The sequence below is a fragment of the Natator depressus genome, chromosome 1, assembly GCF_965152275.1.
Source record: "Natator depressus isolate rNatDep1 chromosome 1, rNatDep2.hap1, whole genome shotgun sequence".
Taxonomy (NCBI): domain Eukaryota; kingdom Metazoa; phylum Chordata; order Testudines; family Cheloniidae; genus Natator; species Natator depressus.
In genome coordinates this window covers 215336021-215352001 of record NC_134234.1, presented here as the reverse complement: position 1 = coordinate 215352001, position 15981 = coordinate 215336021, and the positions used below count along the sequence as shown (strand labels likewise).

General features: G+C 53.2%; 1 protein-coding gene across 2 annotated transcripts in view; it reads right to left on the bottom strand.

Annotated features, from left to right (window-relative positions):
• The window catches only part of NECAP1 (NECAP endocytosis associated 1), a 54250-nt gene extending 38506 nt beyond the window's left edge, over window positions 1-15744 (bottom strand). Inside the window, exons 1-8 of one of the 2 annotated variants that reach the window (XM_074935366.1) lie at window positions 15625-15744; window positions 13261-13361; window positions 13017-13121; window positions 12583-12664; window positions 12009-12117; window positions 11717-11903; window positions 10990-11095; window positions 8037-10651 (exon numbers count right to left, since the gene is read on the bottom strand). In XM_074935366.1, coding sequence (XP_074791467.1) covers window positions 10603-10651; window positions 10990-11095; window positions 11717-11903; window positions 12009-12117; window positions 12583-12664; window positions 13017-13121; window positions 13261-13361; window positions 15625-15722 — 837 coding nt within the window. In that variant the 5' untranslated portion in view covers window positions 15723-15744 and the 3' untranslated portion in view covers window positions 8037-10602. Of the gene's footprint in view, window positions 1-8036; window positions 10652-10989; window positions 11096-11716; window positions 11904-12008; window positions 12118-12582; window positions 12665-13016; window positions 13122-13260; window positions 13362-15624 lie in introns of those variants that run through there. The other variant, XM_074935357.1, reaches the window with a different exon arrangement.
• Between the last annotated feature and the right edge of the window lie 237 nt (window positions 15745-15981).

The following is a 15981-nucleotide window of genomic DNA, read 5'->3' as shown; positions in this document are numbered from 1 at the left end:
ACCAATTTGCATGGGTGACCACAGACCCAAACCCCTGGATCTGAGAACAATGAAAAAGCATTCAGTTTTCTTACAAGAAGACTTTTAATAAAAATAGAAGTAATTAGAAACAAGAAATCCCCCCTGTAAAATCAGGATGGTAAATACCTTACAGGGTAATTAGATTCAAAACATAGAGAACCCCTCTAGGCAAAAACCTTAAGTTACAAAAAAGATACACAGACAGAAATAGTTATTCTATTCAGCACAATTCTTTTCTCAGCCATTTAAAGAAATCATAATCTAACACATACCTAGCTAGATTACTTACTAAAAGTTCTAAGGCTTCATTCCTGGTCTATCTCCGGCAAAGACAAAATGTAGACAGACACACAAACCCTTTGTTTCTCTCCCTCCTCCCAGCTTTTGAAAGTATCTTGTCTCCTCATTGGTCATTTTGGTCAGGTGCCAGCGAGGTTACCTTTAGCTTCTTAACCCTTTACAGGTGAGAGGAGATTTCCTCTGGCCAGGAGGGATTTTAAAGGGGTTTACCCTTCCCTTTCTATTTATGACACGTCTCTACGCCCGAGTTCCAGAAGGTCCCGAACCAGAAATAGGTTATCAAAGATACTGCGGTCTGGGATGGTGTAGATCTGGTCTGGGTGGATCACGTCCGCCAGCACAGACCCTAGCCGCAGTGAGATTGCTTTCGCTACGATTTTGTAGTCCTTGCTGAGGAGCGAGACGGGACGCCAATTTCGTAAATCGCGGAGGTCCCCCTTCTTCGGCAATAAGGCGAGCACAGCTCACCTGCACGAGAGAGGGAGGACCCCGCTCTGCAGAGATTTGGCCCAGGCAGTGACTAGGTCCAGGCCGAGGACGTCCCAAAACACGCGGCAGAACTCCATGGTCAGCCTGTCCATGCCTGGAGACTTATTGGTCGGCATATGACGGAGGGCTTCCGAGAACTCGGCCAGAGTGAGAGACAACTCTAGCTGGTCTCGGTCGCTCGCGCTGACCGTAGGGAGCTCCTCCCAAAGCACTCTGCAAGCGCTAGGGTCGGTCGGATCTGGGGAGAAAAGACTTGTGTAGAAGGCTCTGGCCCTCCTGCACATCTCTGCCGGTTCCGTGAGGGGGGTACCGTCTTCTGCCAGGAGGCAGGTGATGTGTTTCTTGGCCCCCCCTCGTTTTCTCCAGGGCATAGAAGAAGCGGGAGCCGCGATCCATCTCCCGAAGGAGGCGGATGCGGGATCGAACAAAGGCGCCCCGGGCCCGATGGTCCTTGAGGGCCCGGAGCTCCTCCCACTTCTCCCGGCACGCTCCGCAGAGGAGCGGGTCTTCGGGGCTGGCGGCCAGACGCCTCTCCAGATCTAAGACCTCCCGTTCCAACTGCTCTATTGCCACATTTCTCCGTCGGCTGGTGCCCCAGGTGTAGTCACGGCAGAAAAGCCGGGCGCGCACCTTCCCCAGGTCCCACCATCGCCGCACCGAGGGAAAGGCACGGCGCTGCCCTCGCCAGGCCAGCCAGAATTCCCGGAAGGACGTCACGAAGCCCTCATCCTCCAATAGACTGTTGTTAAAATGCCAATAGGCCGGCCCCAGCCTCTCTGCACAGAGGGAGGCTGTCACGGTGGCTAGGTGATGGTCAGAAAATGGGGCCAGCCGAATGCTGGAGGAGTGGGCTCGTGAGAGATGGAAGCGTGATAGATAAATGCGGTCCAACCGGGAGTGGCTTGACTGATGGGCTTCCACCTGGACAAAGGTGAATGTGAAAGTGTCATCCGGGTGGTGGTCACGCCAGATCTCCACTAGGGAGTGATGTTCAACTATCTCCCGGAGGGTGTCCGCGGCGGCTGGGCACTGCTCGGTCCCCGAGCGGTCTCGCTCCTCGAGGGTGGTATTAAAATCCCCTCCCAGGATGAGGCACTCGTGAGAATCTAAGGTGCCGAGGAAGGCGGATGCCTGCTGATAGAATTGCAGCCACTCTGGGCCCGATGTCGGGGCATAGACATTAACGAGGTTAACCACGAGCCCCTTTATACGGACCCGGAGATGCAGCAGGCGACCCTGCACAGCCTTGGTGACCCCTAGCACCTCGGGCCGTAGGTCGGGCACTCCAGCCTGCCGAATCGTGGAACAGCTAAAGTAGACCCTGTCCCCCCACTCCAGCCGCCAACTATCTTCGGCGGTCAGATCCGTATGGGTCTCCTGCAGGAAAATCACAGAGTACCCTCCCTCCCGAAGGAAGGAGAGCACCTGGGACCTGCGGAGCGCCATCCTACAACCCTGGGTGTTCAACGTTGCGATGGTGAGAGGTGTCATGGGGAGGGCCGGGGGGGATCCTCACTGGCAGGGACGCTCGCATCCCCCAGCAGGCCACGCAACAGTCCTTGACCCATCCCGTAGGTGAGTAATTGGTCACGGAAGATGCGGACCCGCCAGTAGGCCATGGCATCCTGCTTCCCCGTCCCTTTAGCTTCCCCCATGAGGGCCCTTGTGGCCTGGAGGATTTGAAAAAAAATCCCCCCATCACTGGAGAGCAAGCTGTACCTTGTTGCGGGAGCCACGGACATCCTCTAAAAACTTCCGCAGCTCTCCTCGCAGCTCGTGGGGGGGGGGGGGGGGGTTACGGTTTCCCGGTTGTTCCCCGGCAGGGCCCTTGGTGCAGTCCCGTGGCCCACTAAAACGGGCAAGCAGGGTGCGGACCCCCGACGGGGTGCCTGATGTGCTGGAGCTCTATGGTGGATTTGGCGGCTACAGCATCAGGAGGCGGATTATCTTCTGTTGGGCCCCTGCCCGGGAAGGAAATCAATTGCTCCGCACCAACGGGGGGTGCCCCTGGCGGCTCGTGTCCCAGTCGCGTGGCGCCGGCTGTCATCTGAGCAGGCTCGGTGGTCATCAGCGGGGTGCCATCAGCGGCCGGGTCGATGGAAGAATCCAGGGGCTCCTCGGAGGTGGGAGCAGAAGCAGCAGTTAGGGGGAGGGAGCATGGGGTGGAGCGAGGTTGCCCAAATCGAGGTTTGCTGGCAAAAGGTCGTCCTCCCCCTGGGCGACTGGGGTCAGATCTAGGGCCTCGATCTCCTCGAACATGGAGGAGAGGACACTTTCCATCACCCTGGGGTTCTCCCTGCTGGCACCCGCCACGACGGTTGCCTCGGGGTTCACGGGGGCTTTGCGCAGTGTCAGGACAGAAAGGGCTTCCTCAAGGGTCTTGGAGGGGAGACACTACCTTCCGGTGCTACCACATCTTTCCTGGCTGACACCGGTGGATGGGATGCACTCGTGGGCAAAGCGGAAGGTTCGGCATCGGTGCCCCCCTTCCTGGTCTTCCAGGGGGCCTCCACCTCAGGTAGATGAGGTGGAGCTCGAGCCTTCCGCTTGCCTCGCTTCCCCTGGACTAGGGCCCAGCCCTCCATGGCATCATCTGGGGGCTGGTTAGCAGGGGTTGTATCAGGGGGTAAAGGCGGGGGGGGGACGACAGTGGGGCGGCATAAGGGAGGGAGGATTCTCCCTGGGGCAGGCTCTCTCCCATGCCTGGTGGTATCTCTGCCACACCCTCCTCCATAGGCCCCGCCAGATTGTCAGCAGCGAGGGCGGGGCTCTCCCACTCGTCTGGGCATTGTAGGGGAGGTGCCCCTTGGCCCTGAGCGGGAGAAGTGGTGGTCCGAATAGGAGTGGGGGGGCGGGTTCGGGTATCGGGCAGCCAGGGGCATCGGCAATGACGGGGCCGATGTCCTGCCGGGTCTCGGGGATCCCAGGTGCCCCTTCTTGCCGGGCTAAGGGGCAGTCCTTCCGGACATGCCCTGACGCCCGGCAGAGGTAGCACCGGGCTTCCCCCGTGGAGAAATATACCTGGTAACGGGTCCCCTTGTGGGGAATTAGGAAGGACCCCTCGAGCGCCTCTCCATCACGCGCCACCGACGGCAGTGGAAGCTGCACTTGCCGGCGGAAGGAAAAGATGTGACAGAGGGTGGGATCCTTGCAGCCCAACGGGAGAGGGCTGATGACAGAAACAGGTTTCCCCAGGGTGGAAAGGGTGGGTAACAGGGCAGCATTGGGGAGAAAAGGAGGGACAGAGGTCAGGACCAGGCGGACGCCCAGGTCCTCTAGCGGCTCTAGGGGGACAAACACCCCCCACACCGCCAGGCCCCTCTCCACCGCTTCCTGGGCGGCAGCCTCCAATGCTAAGAAGAAGACAACCTTCCCATACATTTTGGAGGCCGCCAAAATGGCCGAGGGCCCCACCACCCTCACCAACGCCCGCACATAGGTCTCCACGTGGGGCAAGGCGGGCACCAGGAGGCATCAGACTCCTGCTTCCTTGCCATGGTGGGAAAGGGGCCCCGGCCGCTACTGATGGTGGCGGCGGCGGTGGGCGGGAGAGATGATGAGGCAGCAGACGGGGGGGCTGCCGCCGCCCGAGCAAACATCCTGGGGGCTGAGGGAGGGACATACGCAGAGCTGGTGGAGGGGGCAGCGGGGGAGGACGCCATGGTCGGTGGCGGGGCTGCAGCAGTAGGGGTGGCCCCTGCCACGGAGGGCCTGGTGGTTTTAGCAGGGCCCTTCCGCTTCTTCTTGCCCTGGCCTTTCCCGCCAGCTGGGCGGGCTTCCCTAGAGTCTGGGGAGGTGATGGGCATGGCAGCGGCGGAGGTCACCCCGGTGCCCTCCATTGCCGATGCCCCAGTGGGGGCAGTGGCAGGTGACTGACAGGAGTTGGGGTCAGGTAGAAAGGGACAAGCTGTGGGGTGGACAATTCAGGGAGGAGGGCACATGAACCACTGTACACTTGTCCAGAGAGTCCTGTTTGGTTGGCTGGTGCTTCTGGCCCACACAGTGGAATCAGGGCGAGCAGCTACGTCCAGAGGCAGATGTTAGACAGCCAGCAAAGATGGTGGAGGAGGCAGCTGTGAAGATGGTAGCGTGGGGGGTGGGAGGACACAGATGGATTGGGGGGCAGCTCTGTGCCACACCCCTTGTGTCCCTACAAACACCGTTAAGACACAATCAAGGCCTCCCCCCACACGAGAGCACAGTTTGAAAGTTACTCAGTCTTAGGCCCCCTCCACGGCGATTTGTAGATTCCCCGGGCGGTGTTCCTCTGGTAGATGGCTTTTTCTCTGTCTGTTCTGGGTCACAGCTGCAAACATTCCAGGGATGCCGGAGCGCATGATAAGAAATTCTCTCAGCCGGAGATGGGTTCGCAGACAAACAGCAAGTGGCTGGGTCTGGGTCCTTCCACTCCCCCCCTCCGGGGAGCGAGTCAGCAGGCCCCCCCTCCCTCGGGGGGGGGGGGTTTCAGCTGCAGCGGCAGCAGCGTCCGAGGCAGAGGAGGAACTTTTGTCACAGTACCTATTTGCACCTTTAGGCACCTAAATACCTTTGAAAATCTGGCCCTAAATCACTTCTATCATTTAGGCTCCTGGTCAGTTGAGCATTTTGGCAGTTACCCTTATTGGAGTCATCAGCTTCTTGGGATAGTGGGGAGGTGTGGCACTTGGTACCTCTATAGTCACCACCGTGATGTGATAGGATATGTTTTGTACAAAGTATGCCTTGGGAGGTATCATTTTAAAAGTCTTGATCTGTTGAACATTAATATCCTCATGGATTGGATGTGCTATCATTGTATGGGAAGTGATGACATATTGTTATGTGTGTTACTGAAATATGTTGTAAGATTAGGAAATGCCCACAGCTGGCCTTTCCGTAGAGACAAAAGAGCAGCTATCACTGGCCAGAAAGGCATTGATGGCCCATCAAGAAGAATCCCCTCTCCCAGAGGCTCCTTACAGAGGGCACGTATGCAATGGGGACTGCCTGACCCCCCACATCAGGGCAAGGATCTTTCTAGTCGCTAGAAGAAAATATAAAAGAGGAACTGTGACATCATCACTTGGCCTCTTTCTCCTCCCCCCGGCCATCCCATCTCAACACCTGGAAGATCCTCTGGAAGACAAAAACTTTGAACTGGGGAGCTTGGTCCCAGGCTGGAATGGAGCTCAGTCTGAATACTGAGAAATATAAACTGCCTTCCTCTTCGTGTCCTTCAGAAATTCTATTCAGTGCAAGCCCAAAACCTTGTCCTGTACCAAAAAATTCATGCCTTTAATTCACAGCTGATGCCGCACTATTGATGGCATCAACCACGGAAGCTGTGGTGGAACCAGGGCTTGGGTGTTTTTGCCCAGCCTAGCCAAAGCAGGGTTAGATGACGTAATGGGAAAAATGCCCAGTTACACAACAGTTACCACCAGTGGAGTTGAACAGTTTACAAATTATAGGTCCTAGTTTTGCCCAGGTGTCTCAAATTCTCACCCACAGCCTTTCAGACCCCATGCTCGTGTTGGTAGCATTCTCTTCTCACTCAGCCAACGCAACGGCTCACCTCCCACCCAGCTTCTCCTCTCACTGCTGTGGACCCAGAAGCAGCTATTCCCAGCAGACCAAGTAAGCCTGCTGGTTCATTCAGCAGTACAAAATAAATACTACTTGGGAGATTATCAGGAGATCAAATCACAGACTCATACTCAAAGGCCTAGCCTTAATCCTTCATCCAGAGAGAGCTGTTGTGTAGAACGTCATGGGTAGGAGGTGGTCTTAACAGCCAGCCCCTTGCTTAGGCTGGGTTAGAAGAGAGCATCTGCAATGCAAGGTGTGGGAGACGGGGAATGGGAGGTGCTGGTCACAGACAGTAGACTTGGGGTCACTGCACCAATAACCTAATGCCAGAACCAAACCCTCTTCACTGCAAACTGAGAAGAGGAGCTGTCCCCCTGTCCTGCTCATAGTGGGGGGGGGGGGGCAGATTTATAGGATGTTATCAAGACAATGCAATTCAAACTGGTTCCCTTACTAGTTCCTACTAGACACATCCATGCTGCTGTACCTGCAAAACCAAGATCAAAGCTACCAAAGCAATAGGATCTCCCTTCCTCTTCCCTCCTCCTTACACATTCCCACACTGCTCTGTCCAACCCTCTTTTCTCCCCCTTTCTAGTACCTCCCTGAATTGTTATTTCCATGCAGATTTGATTCTGGTGAAAGGAGCTGCTGTACATAATCCTCCACTTACTCACATCCACAGAACAGGTAGGACAACATTACCCACCACTTCTGATACATGCTTCACACTAAGACAAAGTCACTCCCCCGAATCTGCGGGGGTGCTTAGCCTCCAGGGCCAATCCTTAGCCTCTTTGCCATGACTGACACTGAAAAGGAGTATCAGGAATGATGATTGCTGTTGTCCCATACCAGGGGGAGACATGTTGTGGTAACTGAAAGCTATCAAATACCTTTCACATCAGCCACCACAGAAAACTGTTCCCAGCTGCTCCTATCTACACTAATCTGGGTTGAAGTTACTGGTGTACTAGAAGGCAAAGTTTCTAGCTCCCTCTAACAGTTACCTGAGCATTAACATAGCTGTTCATTTTCATTTGTACTTCAAGATTTTTGACATGTTACTAGCCTTGGCAGCCCATTACCCCTGAATATATTCTAGGAGTGCAGAAGAACTCTTGCATCTACCAAGGCTGCTGTCCTTTTGTGCTTCTCTCAGGGAGCACCATGAAGTTTGGCTGCTCCGTGCTGGGGTTTATCGCTTCACTTTGTGGTACTGCTGCAGGAGCACAATGGTAGTGGGTTTCAGGGAGAAATATTCCCCGTAGTACCTTTCATTCCAAAGCACTTCAACTACTATATACTCCTGCCACTGGTTTAATACAAACAAGAACAAATACTCTTACACACAATGCACAATTAACCTGTGAAACTCATTGCCAGGGGACATTGTGATGACGAAAGGTATAATCAGATTCAAAAAAGAACTTCATGAGTTCATGGAAAATAGGTCCGTCAACGGTTATTAGCCAAAATGGTGAGACACACAACCCCATGCTTGGATGACCCCAAACTTCTGACAGCCCTGTATGTGTGGAAGTGGGGAGTGCCGGGGCAGGGTATGAGGTGGATCACTCAACTGCCCTGTTCTATACACTCCCCATAAAGTCCTGATGCTGGCCATTGTCAGAGACAGGATGCTGGACTTGATGAACTGTTAGTGTGACCCAGTATGGCAGTTTTTAGGTACAAACAGAGGCCTTCAGTTAACAGGGCTGCTGCCCCAGCACAAAATTCACTTCATTTAAGACAGTTCATTTTCCCAATTTTTTCTTGTTTTTAATTACCATTATTGCACCAGTACATTTTATGCTTTATATACATATTTCTTTAATTTTTGCTTCTTCAGCTTTGCAAATACATAATATATTATCTCCAGAATACTAGCTAAGAGACATTACACAGAGGGAGAGGCTCCTGGTTAGTTGCTAATTGATGCTGTGAACTTCCTTAGTTTTGGAAACTGATATATAATTGAAATGACTGGACCTGCCACTGATATGGAAGATTTGAGCCAACCACTAGGGCACGTGGCCTGGTGTAGAGGACACCAGGAGAGGAAGGGGTTAATGATTTACACCCATCCATGTAACAAATTCATAGGAGAAAGGGAAGCCTCGGAGACAGGGAGCTAAACCAACAGTGAGATTCAGGAGCAAGTATCAAGAGGGGAAAATACAGCTGGGGGTCAGGAACAGGTGGCTATTTAAAACACATCCATCCATCCAAGCCAGCAGTTTGGTCCCCACTTCCACAAGTGGAACTGCAGCAGCTTTACAGAGACATGGCACTCCCACAAGTCTCTTCAAAATAGATTTTGCTTCCTAGAGAGATGCTCCAAGTGCAAACTGGCCTCTCAATGCCCTCATTACTAGCGAGCCTGCAGAGAGGTAGTCTACAATCGCAACAGCGGAGAAGAGAAAAAAAGGGTTGGAGACTAATTGGAAATACAAAAGTGTCCAATTAGCTGCTCCCCTTTGAGAACTCTAGGCCTGCGATTTTAGGGGTGGAGGGCAGAAACTAAGTGAGCAAAGTTTTAACGCTTCCAGAGTACATCTGAGGATAGACGTGTTGCCCCTAGTTGAGTGTCACAAACAAGACGACACCTGCCTGCAAAGCCCAAGCCTAGTGTTCTAGAAAGCGGATCCCAGCTACAGGAGGGTTGGGGAGACTGGCTGCTCTGCTAGGGACTCCACTGAAGCCCATATGGTGGAAGTGGGTAGGAGCCCAGGCTTCCCTGTAAAATCACCCAGATTAGCAAGCGGACTTGCATGGCTACTTGGGAGCAGGGTGGGGGAGAATGAAAAGCAAGGGGCTTTAAGAGCCTCCCCAACAGAACAAGGGATGAGGTACAAGACCCCTCTACCTCAGAGACTTTGTATGCCCTTAAGAAGGGCTTGAGGGACAGGGGGGTTCAGGGCACATTAAATCATCATGGCAAATAAATCCCACAAATGGAAAGTTACCGGCGGGGGGTCAGGGTCCAGCCAGCTTCCCACCTGCAATCAATCCCTCCCCAAACAGACTGGGTGTGTGTGGGGGTGCCCTGTGGGATCTGTCCCTTCCCCACCCTCCCTCAGTGCAGCCTGAGCTATCTATGGGCACAGGGAAACTGTTGTAATGCAAATGATTTCGGCACAGCATTGCCAGATGCAGGTGTCTCACCAGGACATATCCCAACTGAGGCTAGGGAGATGGCAGGAAGATGAAGTGCTGATGGAGGTGGGATAATCCAGTTGCTAACCAGCCACATTACTAGCATGGCTGTTCAATTATAAAAACAGGCATTTTTACACACTTCCAGTTAAAACAGCTCAATGGCATATTGAGATCTCAGCAGGGGAGGAGGGAAACAAGAGAGTGCTTTGGGAAGGCAGGGAGGGAAGCAGCACCAAGATCAGCTTCTAAAAGAACAAACCAAGTAAGGGAACATCATGATCATGAAGTGCCAGGTCTGTGGCTCGGAGGCAGGTTGGTCTATACATGGACCTGTGTCTCCTCCCCCCAAGCCACAGGGAACACCCATCACAGGGAAGATCTGCATATCAGACCAAGGAGAGAACACAAGAGGGTGGTTATGGCTCAGCCTGGACAGACATGCCATGATTAATCCTTAATGCACAAGATCCTGTTCCATAGGCGAGAGAAGGCAGACTGCTCCAATCTCCTACCTGCTCCTATGTTAGGGCCGCAGCTAACCCATCAATACAAACTAGTGCCCCAAACACGGCTGCATGAAACCCTAACAGCCCTCAGCCCTGCAAGCCAAGCTGTAGTGATTTGGGTCTTTACTGTAGAATACCTGTGAAAGGTTTTGAACAGTGGGAGGGAGCTGGCCCCTGCCAGAGGGAGAGGTTAAGAACACAAAAGCATCAGACAACTTCAAACCCTCCTTATGGGCCCCACATTACGGATTCTTGATTTCCCTATATAGACAGCTCAGAAACAGGATGCACCTCTCAATAGCCAGGTGGATAGAGGAGATATAACTCACTTCCTCTCCCTGGCTATCACATGGTAGAATTTTGAGATGTTCCCTTAGCGCTTGGCAGTTTCACTGTGAGATCAAAAATCAGTCTCAATTGAAGTGGAAACTTTAGAAGGAAAGATTGTCCAGGATTTTTGATTGAAGTCTTGAGAGGTTTGGACCCCTCCCATCCCACTTGATGCCCCTAGAGCCTCTTGGTCATCCCTCTGTTCCCACTCCACTGCCTTTGCCATTCAGAACTGGACCCAGTTGGACTGTTGAGGAGCCTGATTGGGAACAGCGCTGAAAGGACAAAAAAGACTGTCAGAGGGGACAGTTCCAGTCTTGGGATTGCTGCCCCACCTATATAGCTCTGCCAATGCCCCTCAGTCCTGCCCTGCAGCCCCCCTGCTATTCCAGTGCTGGGCTCCCCACAGAGTCCAGCCAATGCCCCTCAGACCTGCCCTGCAGCCCGCATCCCCTCACAGCCCTGCCAATGCCCTATAGACCTGCCCTGAAACCCCCCTGCTGTTCCAGTCCTGGGCTCCCCACACAGCTCTGCCAATGTCCCTCAGTCCTGCCCTGCAGTGCTCCCTTCCTTCTCACATACTCGGTCTTCTGTCTCCTACCCTGCTAGTTACCTGGATGCAGTGCTGAAGTCTCCCCAGAGGTCTGTGGTGGCTGGAATAGCAGCAAGTGCTGGTGCCTTAGGGATGGATGCAGGAGAGTCCAAATCTAACAGAATATCTGAGGGCAGGAAGAAATACATACACACTCAAAGTTGTCGAAAGAACGGATTCACAGCCCTGCAGTGTTTAAATATCATCCTCCTACAGGATATTTCCTCCCTGCAAGATCATTGCTATTGAAATACATTGATCACCTGTAGAGAGAACCCTGCCTTCAGAAGTGATGTGAAGGTTCTAGGACTATATTATTAGCTCTTCTTGGCTATTTTCGCTGGGTCTGCATCATGTTTCCAGCTGTGTTTTGCTGCAACCACCTCAGCAATGCGCCACCCTCATGACCCATTCCATCCTTTTCCACCATTACAACTAGCAGCCTCATCATTTGTGCCATGAACACTAGCTCCAAAAAGACAGAGGACTAAGACCCACCAATTCATGTCACACAAGCCACTTAACAGATGGGAACTACTTTAGATTAGTACTGATCAGGGCTGAACTCAAATGAGTGACCAAACAGGCAACTGACAGGGCTTGAGAGATTCATAGATTTCAAGCACAGACCATCTAGCCCACCCTCCTATCTAACACAGGCCATAGAACTTCAACAAAATAATTCCCGTTTTAACTAGAATAAGTTGCCGTGTGCTGGTGACCCCACCCATCCATGCTCAGCACTTACCAGCATTGCCCATGTTGCTGGATTTCAGCACTGGTGGCGGCGTCACATGGTTGGAAATGGCTGTTGAAGACGGGGGAGGGATTGGAGGGGCAGTGATTTTACCACCTGGAGGGGGTGGGAGCAGGTTCAGCCCCCCCAATCCAGCGGCACGGGGTTTGGGTGCCCCTCCTTTCTTTGTTGGCATGTTCTGTAAAGACACAAATGGATTTGAAGAGGATTCTCTATTGGAATACAGCTGTAAGCCTGGAGATGGCACCTGGCTCAGAATTGGCTCGGCTGGGGAGATCCTTACCCCAATGTTTAGTTTGATGGTCTGTCCTTCCTTGAACCCTAGGTCCAGCTTGGGGCGTGTGTCAGTTTCCTGAGATTCCTTGGAGATTTCAGTCTCCTGCTTCACCCACCTAGATTCAAGGAGAATTCAGATTCAGGGAGAAGCAGTTGAGAGCCCTTGACAAAGGAGGGCCTCAAAGGGACCATGGGAGATTTTCCCCTGGGAAGCACATTGTCTGGCTCTATCCCAAATACTGCCTTGCAGTGTCAGCACTAGAGACGGGCAGCAGAGAGTTCAAGCCTCCATGTCCCCAGAAGGTCAGTCTATTTAACACAACAGTACATCCCAACCACCCCATCCTGCCCTACAGTGGCACCAGTTGGGAGACTGCCACGTCAGAGGCAACAGCAACTCTGTGACCCAGGTTAACTTTTAGCCCATACCTTGGGTGACATCCTCAAGTGCCACTGCTGAAACTGAACAGCTGGGCTGCACCAGGGCCCAAAGGAATCCTGCCCCATGGTGCCATGGATGAGCACCCACCGCATGCTGCATGCCGGCAGAGGAACAAAGCCCTAGGGGAGATGGGACTCACTTGAAGTGATCCTGCAGGGAGACATTGAAGTCAAAGGCGTCACCCCGATCTGAGAAGCCGATGCCAATGAAAGCGCTTCGCCCTGGTTGGAAACAGATGTCAGCCGGGAAGGGGAAGCCATGCAGATTCCTTATCAGCCCAATGTATCAACCCACTCCTCGCCCAGATGTCACCTATCCTCACTCGCCAATCCACCAGCCCTGCTCGGCCTACTGCAATCCCCCCCCAGCAGTCCCATCCATGGACATACTGTCCAGCCACCTCCCCATTCCAAACACACACCAGCACTCAAGAGAGCAGCTAGCATCCGTGTAACTCAGTCAACAAGCTATGGCCAGATCTCCTTTGCCCTGGCCTGAACCCACCTCATTTGTATTCGCCTTTCCATGGCACGCTCCCTGCTGCATCACATAGCATCTTCCCTTTCTACTCACCATTCCCATCCTGAATTCGGAGGACAAAGTATCGGCTGGAATCTGTCACAGTCTCCACTGCAAGGCCAGGGAACTGGTCTATGGGAGCCTGAGCAAAGAGCTCCCCTGGGGGATAAAGGGCAGGGAGTTAAGGAAAGGAACCCCAAAGGAAACTGCTATGCTGAGCTATTAACTAGGGTGTCCCCCCTAGGGTGAGTCAGAGGTGGCAGCCATAAAGTAACCTCACATCCTCACCCTGCCTTACCTGAAACTTTATCCTCTAGCTTTATGTATGCAATTTTGCCTTTTGATGTGACACGGAGACGCCCTGTCCAGTCTGGCTGGTCCAGTTTCCAGTCAGATGCCCTAGGAGGGGAAATGAACAGCAAGGTATGTTCTCTGACAGCACCTCAGGCCTGCCCTGCAGCCTCTTCCTGTCCTCCACTTCCCACACAGCTTAGCTGATGCATCTCAGTTCTGACTTGCAGCACTCACTGCTCCCTTTTTTCACATCTCATCTGAAATTAAGTACAAGTCTCAGACTCACAAACGTCTCTCAGCTGTTACTTGCTCCACACAGGAGACTATGATGGCCCATCTTTCTGTATTTACTCCTCTGTGCAGGCAGAAGTAGAAATAACCCAGAGAAAGACATCCAAAGTTATCAGAGGTACAGACGGGGAAAGGGAAAGGGTTCAGTCCGAGGAGATGTTCAGAGTACAAGGCTGCTGAGTTGAAACAGGGAAGGCCTGTAAAAATGATTACTGGCCTAGAGAAGGAAACCACATTATTATTGCTATTTACCCCATTCTGTTCCAGGAAAACAATGAGACGCTCTGAAATTAAACAGTGTGTGTTTAAAATGGATTAAAAAGGAAGTCACACTTTCACATACCATATCATTAACAATGGAAAACTCTGTTGCACGATGTTACTTAAGCAAACCAATTAAGGGATTTCAGAGATCAGATTATATATTTATATGACCAGGAATAGTATCTGCACTGACACTTAAGATTAAAATTACTATCGACACTTGCACTTCAAGGTGCAAGCCAGTCACAACAGTGACTTTGTAAGGATAGCATTGTAGAGTTTGGTAATCATGTCCTGCAATTCCAGATGACATATGGTCCATCTATAGGCAAAGAGAAAGATTTGCTAACTGCTGGCCCTGTGAAGCCATCCCAGGATTTGAGGGTCAAGATGAATTCCTTCTGGCTCACAGATCAGTATGAAAAGATTTTGTGTAGGCTAAGCTCAACTTTTAGTTAAGCCCATTCACTCTTGGGGTCTGAGAGAGTAGCACAGGTGTAACTGAGGACAGAAGTTAGCCCTGAAATTGGAATAAATATTTTAATTTTATAATCAAAACAATCTGTATAAGGTCAATTAGTTAATCCCCAAACCTCTGCAAAGGAAAAGAATGTTCTCCACCCATAAAATGAAGAGCATGAGACAGATTTTGGTTCTGATTTTCAAAAGAGCTGAGCAACCACTACTCCAGCTGAAGCCAATGAAGTTGCAGATGCTCAGCACCTCAAAGTCAGGCCTCAGTTGACTTGCTCAAGGCCAGAGAGGGTCAGTGGTAGGGCAGGTATTAGTACATAGAAGCGTCTGCCCTCCAACCCTTTGCTTATTCATGCAGAACAAGTCATGCTGACTCCAGTCAAATAGGTGACTGTGCAAGGACCAGAACAGAATCCAGCTCACTCCTCCATAGCTGTCCTGGATCTGCAGGGCTAATGGGAGGTAAAACATATTTGACACTGAAGAGAGCAGGTATTGTATGACTCAGAGCACAGACAGGGAGCAGAACTGTTGAGTAAGATGCCATTTTTATATAGAGTCATTTTTCCTTCCCTTGCAGTGTCAGAAAATCGACCACAACACCGCCTAGGACACAAGCATTAGGAAGTGAAACTAACCAGTCAGATGGGGGGAAATAAACATCTACAAATGGCAAAGAGGTAGTTGGCTTTGTTTGTATTCCCCATTTGAACAATCTGAGGGAGGGGGAGAAATAGCTTGGCGAGGTCCCCCTCCCTACTAGCTTGCCTGTGAATTTTAGCACTGCTGGAGACAAGGAGGCTCCCTTTATCCGGAGAACAAGGGCAGCAAACACAGGGGCAGCACAAGCGCCTCTCAAAGGCGACCCTCCTCCCCGTGCCCGTGTGCCCCAGCCCCGCCCCGGGGAGAGCCCGCTGGGGCGGGGTGTGGGGGGGAGCTCAATTGCCCCGGCGCTGCGAGCAGAGGGGCCTGAGCAGCCCAGGTGTGGTGGGCTGAGCGACCCCAGACCGAGTGCCCCCCTCCGTGCCCGCCGCCGACACCCGCGGGGACCCCCCCCCCGGCTTTCGGAGAGCGGCGCCCCCCGGACGACACACCCGCGTGACAGTCCCGCTGGGCGCCGGCGGGCGGAGCGGGGCTGCCGAGCGGGGGCCGCGGCCGGGGTCCCGGCAGCACGACGCCAGGCCCTGGGGCAGGGCCTTGCCCCCGCGATGGAGGCAGCAGGCGGGGGGGGGGAGGGGGAGGCAGCAAGCGGGGCCGGGGAGGAGGGTGAAGCTGCCCGCGGGGGCAGGACGGGACACGCCGGCCCGGGGCGGGGCAGAGCAGGATGCGGCCCCGCTACCTGTATCCCCGGTTGGAGGCCCGCGGCGGGATGCGGTAGACGCTGACATCGGGCTTCACACACAGGATGGATTCGTACTCCGCCTCGGCCGCCGCCATCTCGGATCTGAGACCCTGGCGGGGGGTGGGGGGGGTCTAGTAACCGGGGGTGCTTCCGACCGCCATTTTTGTTACGGGCAAAGGCTGCTCCGTGGGAGATGGCGGCCATGTTGGAATCAGGCCCGTTGAAGTTGTGGCGAGAGCCATTTTGGATCCTGGCAGCTTGACACGGGCGGAGGGCAGCCATATTGGAAGCCGGTCTGGTCAAGCGGTGACCGACGCCATTTTGGATCCTGGCAGCCTTGTCGCTGCTCTGGGA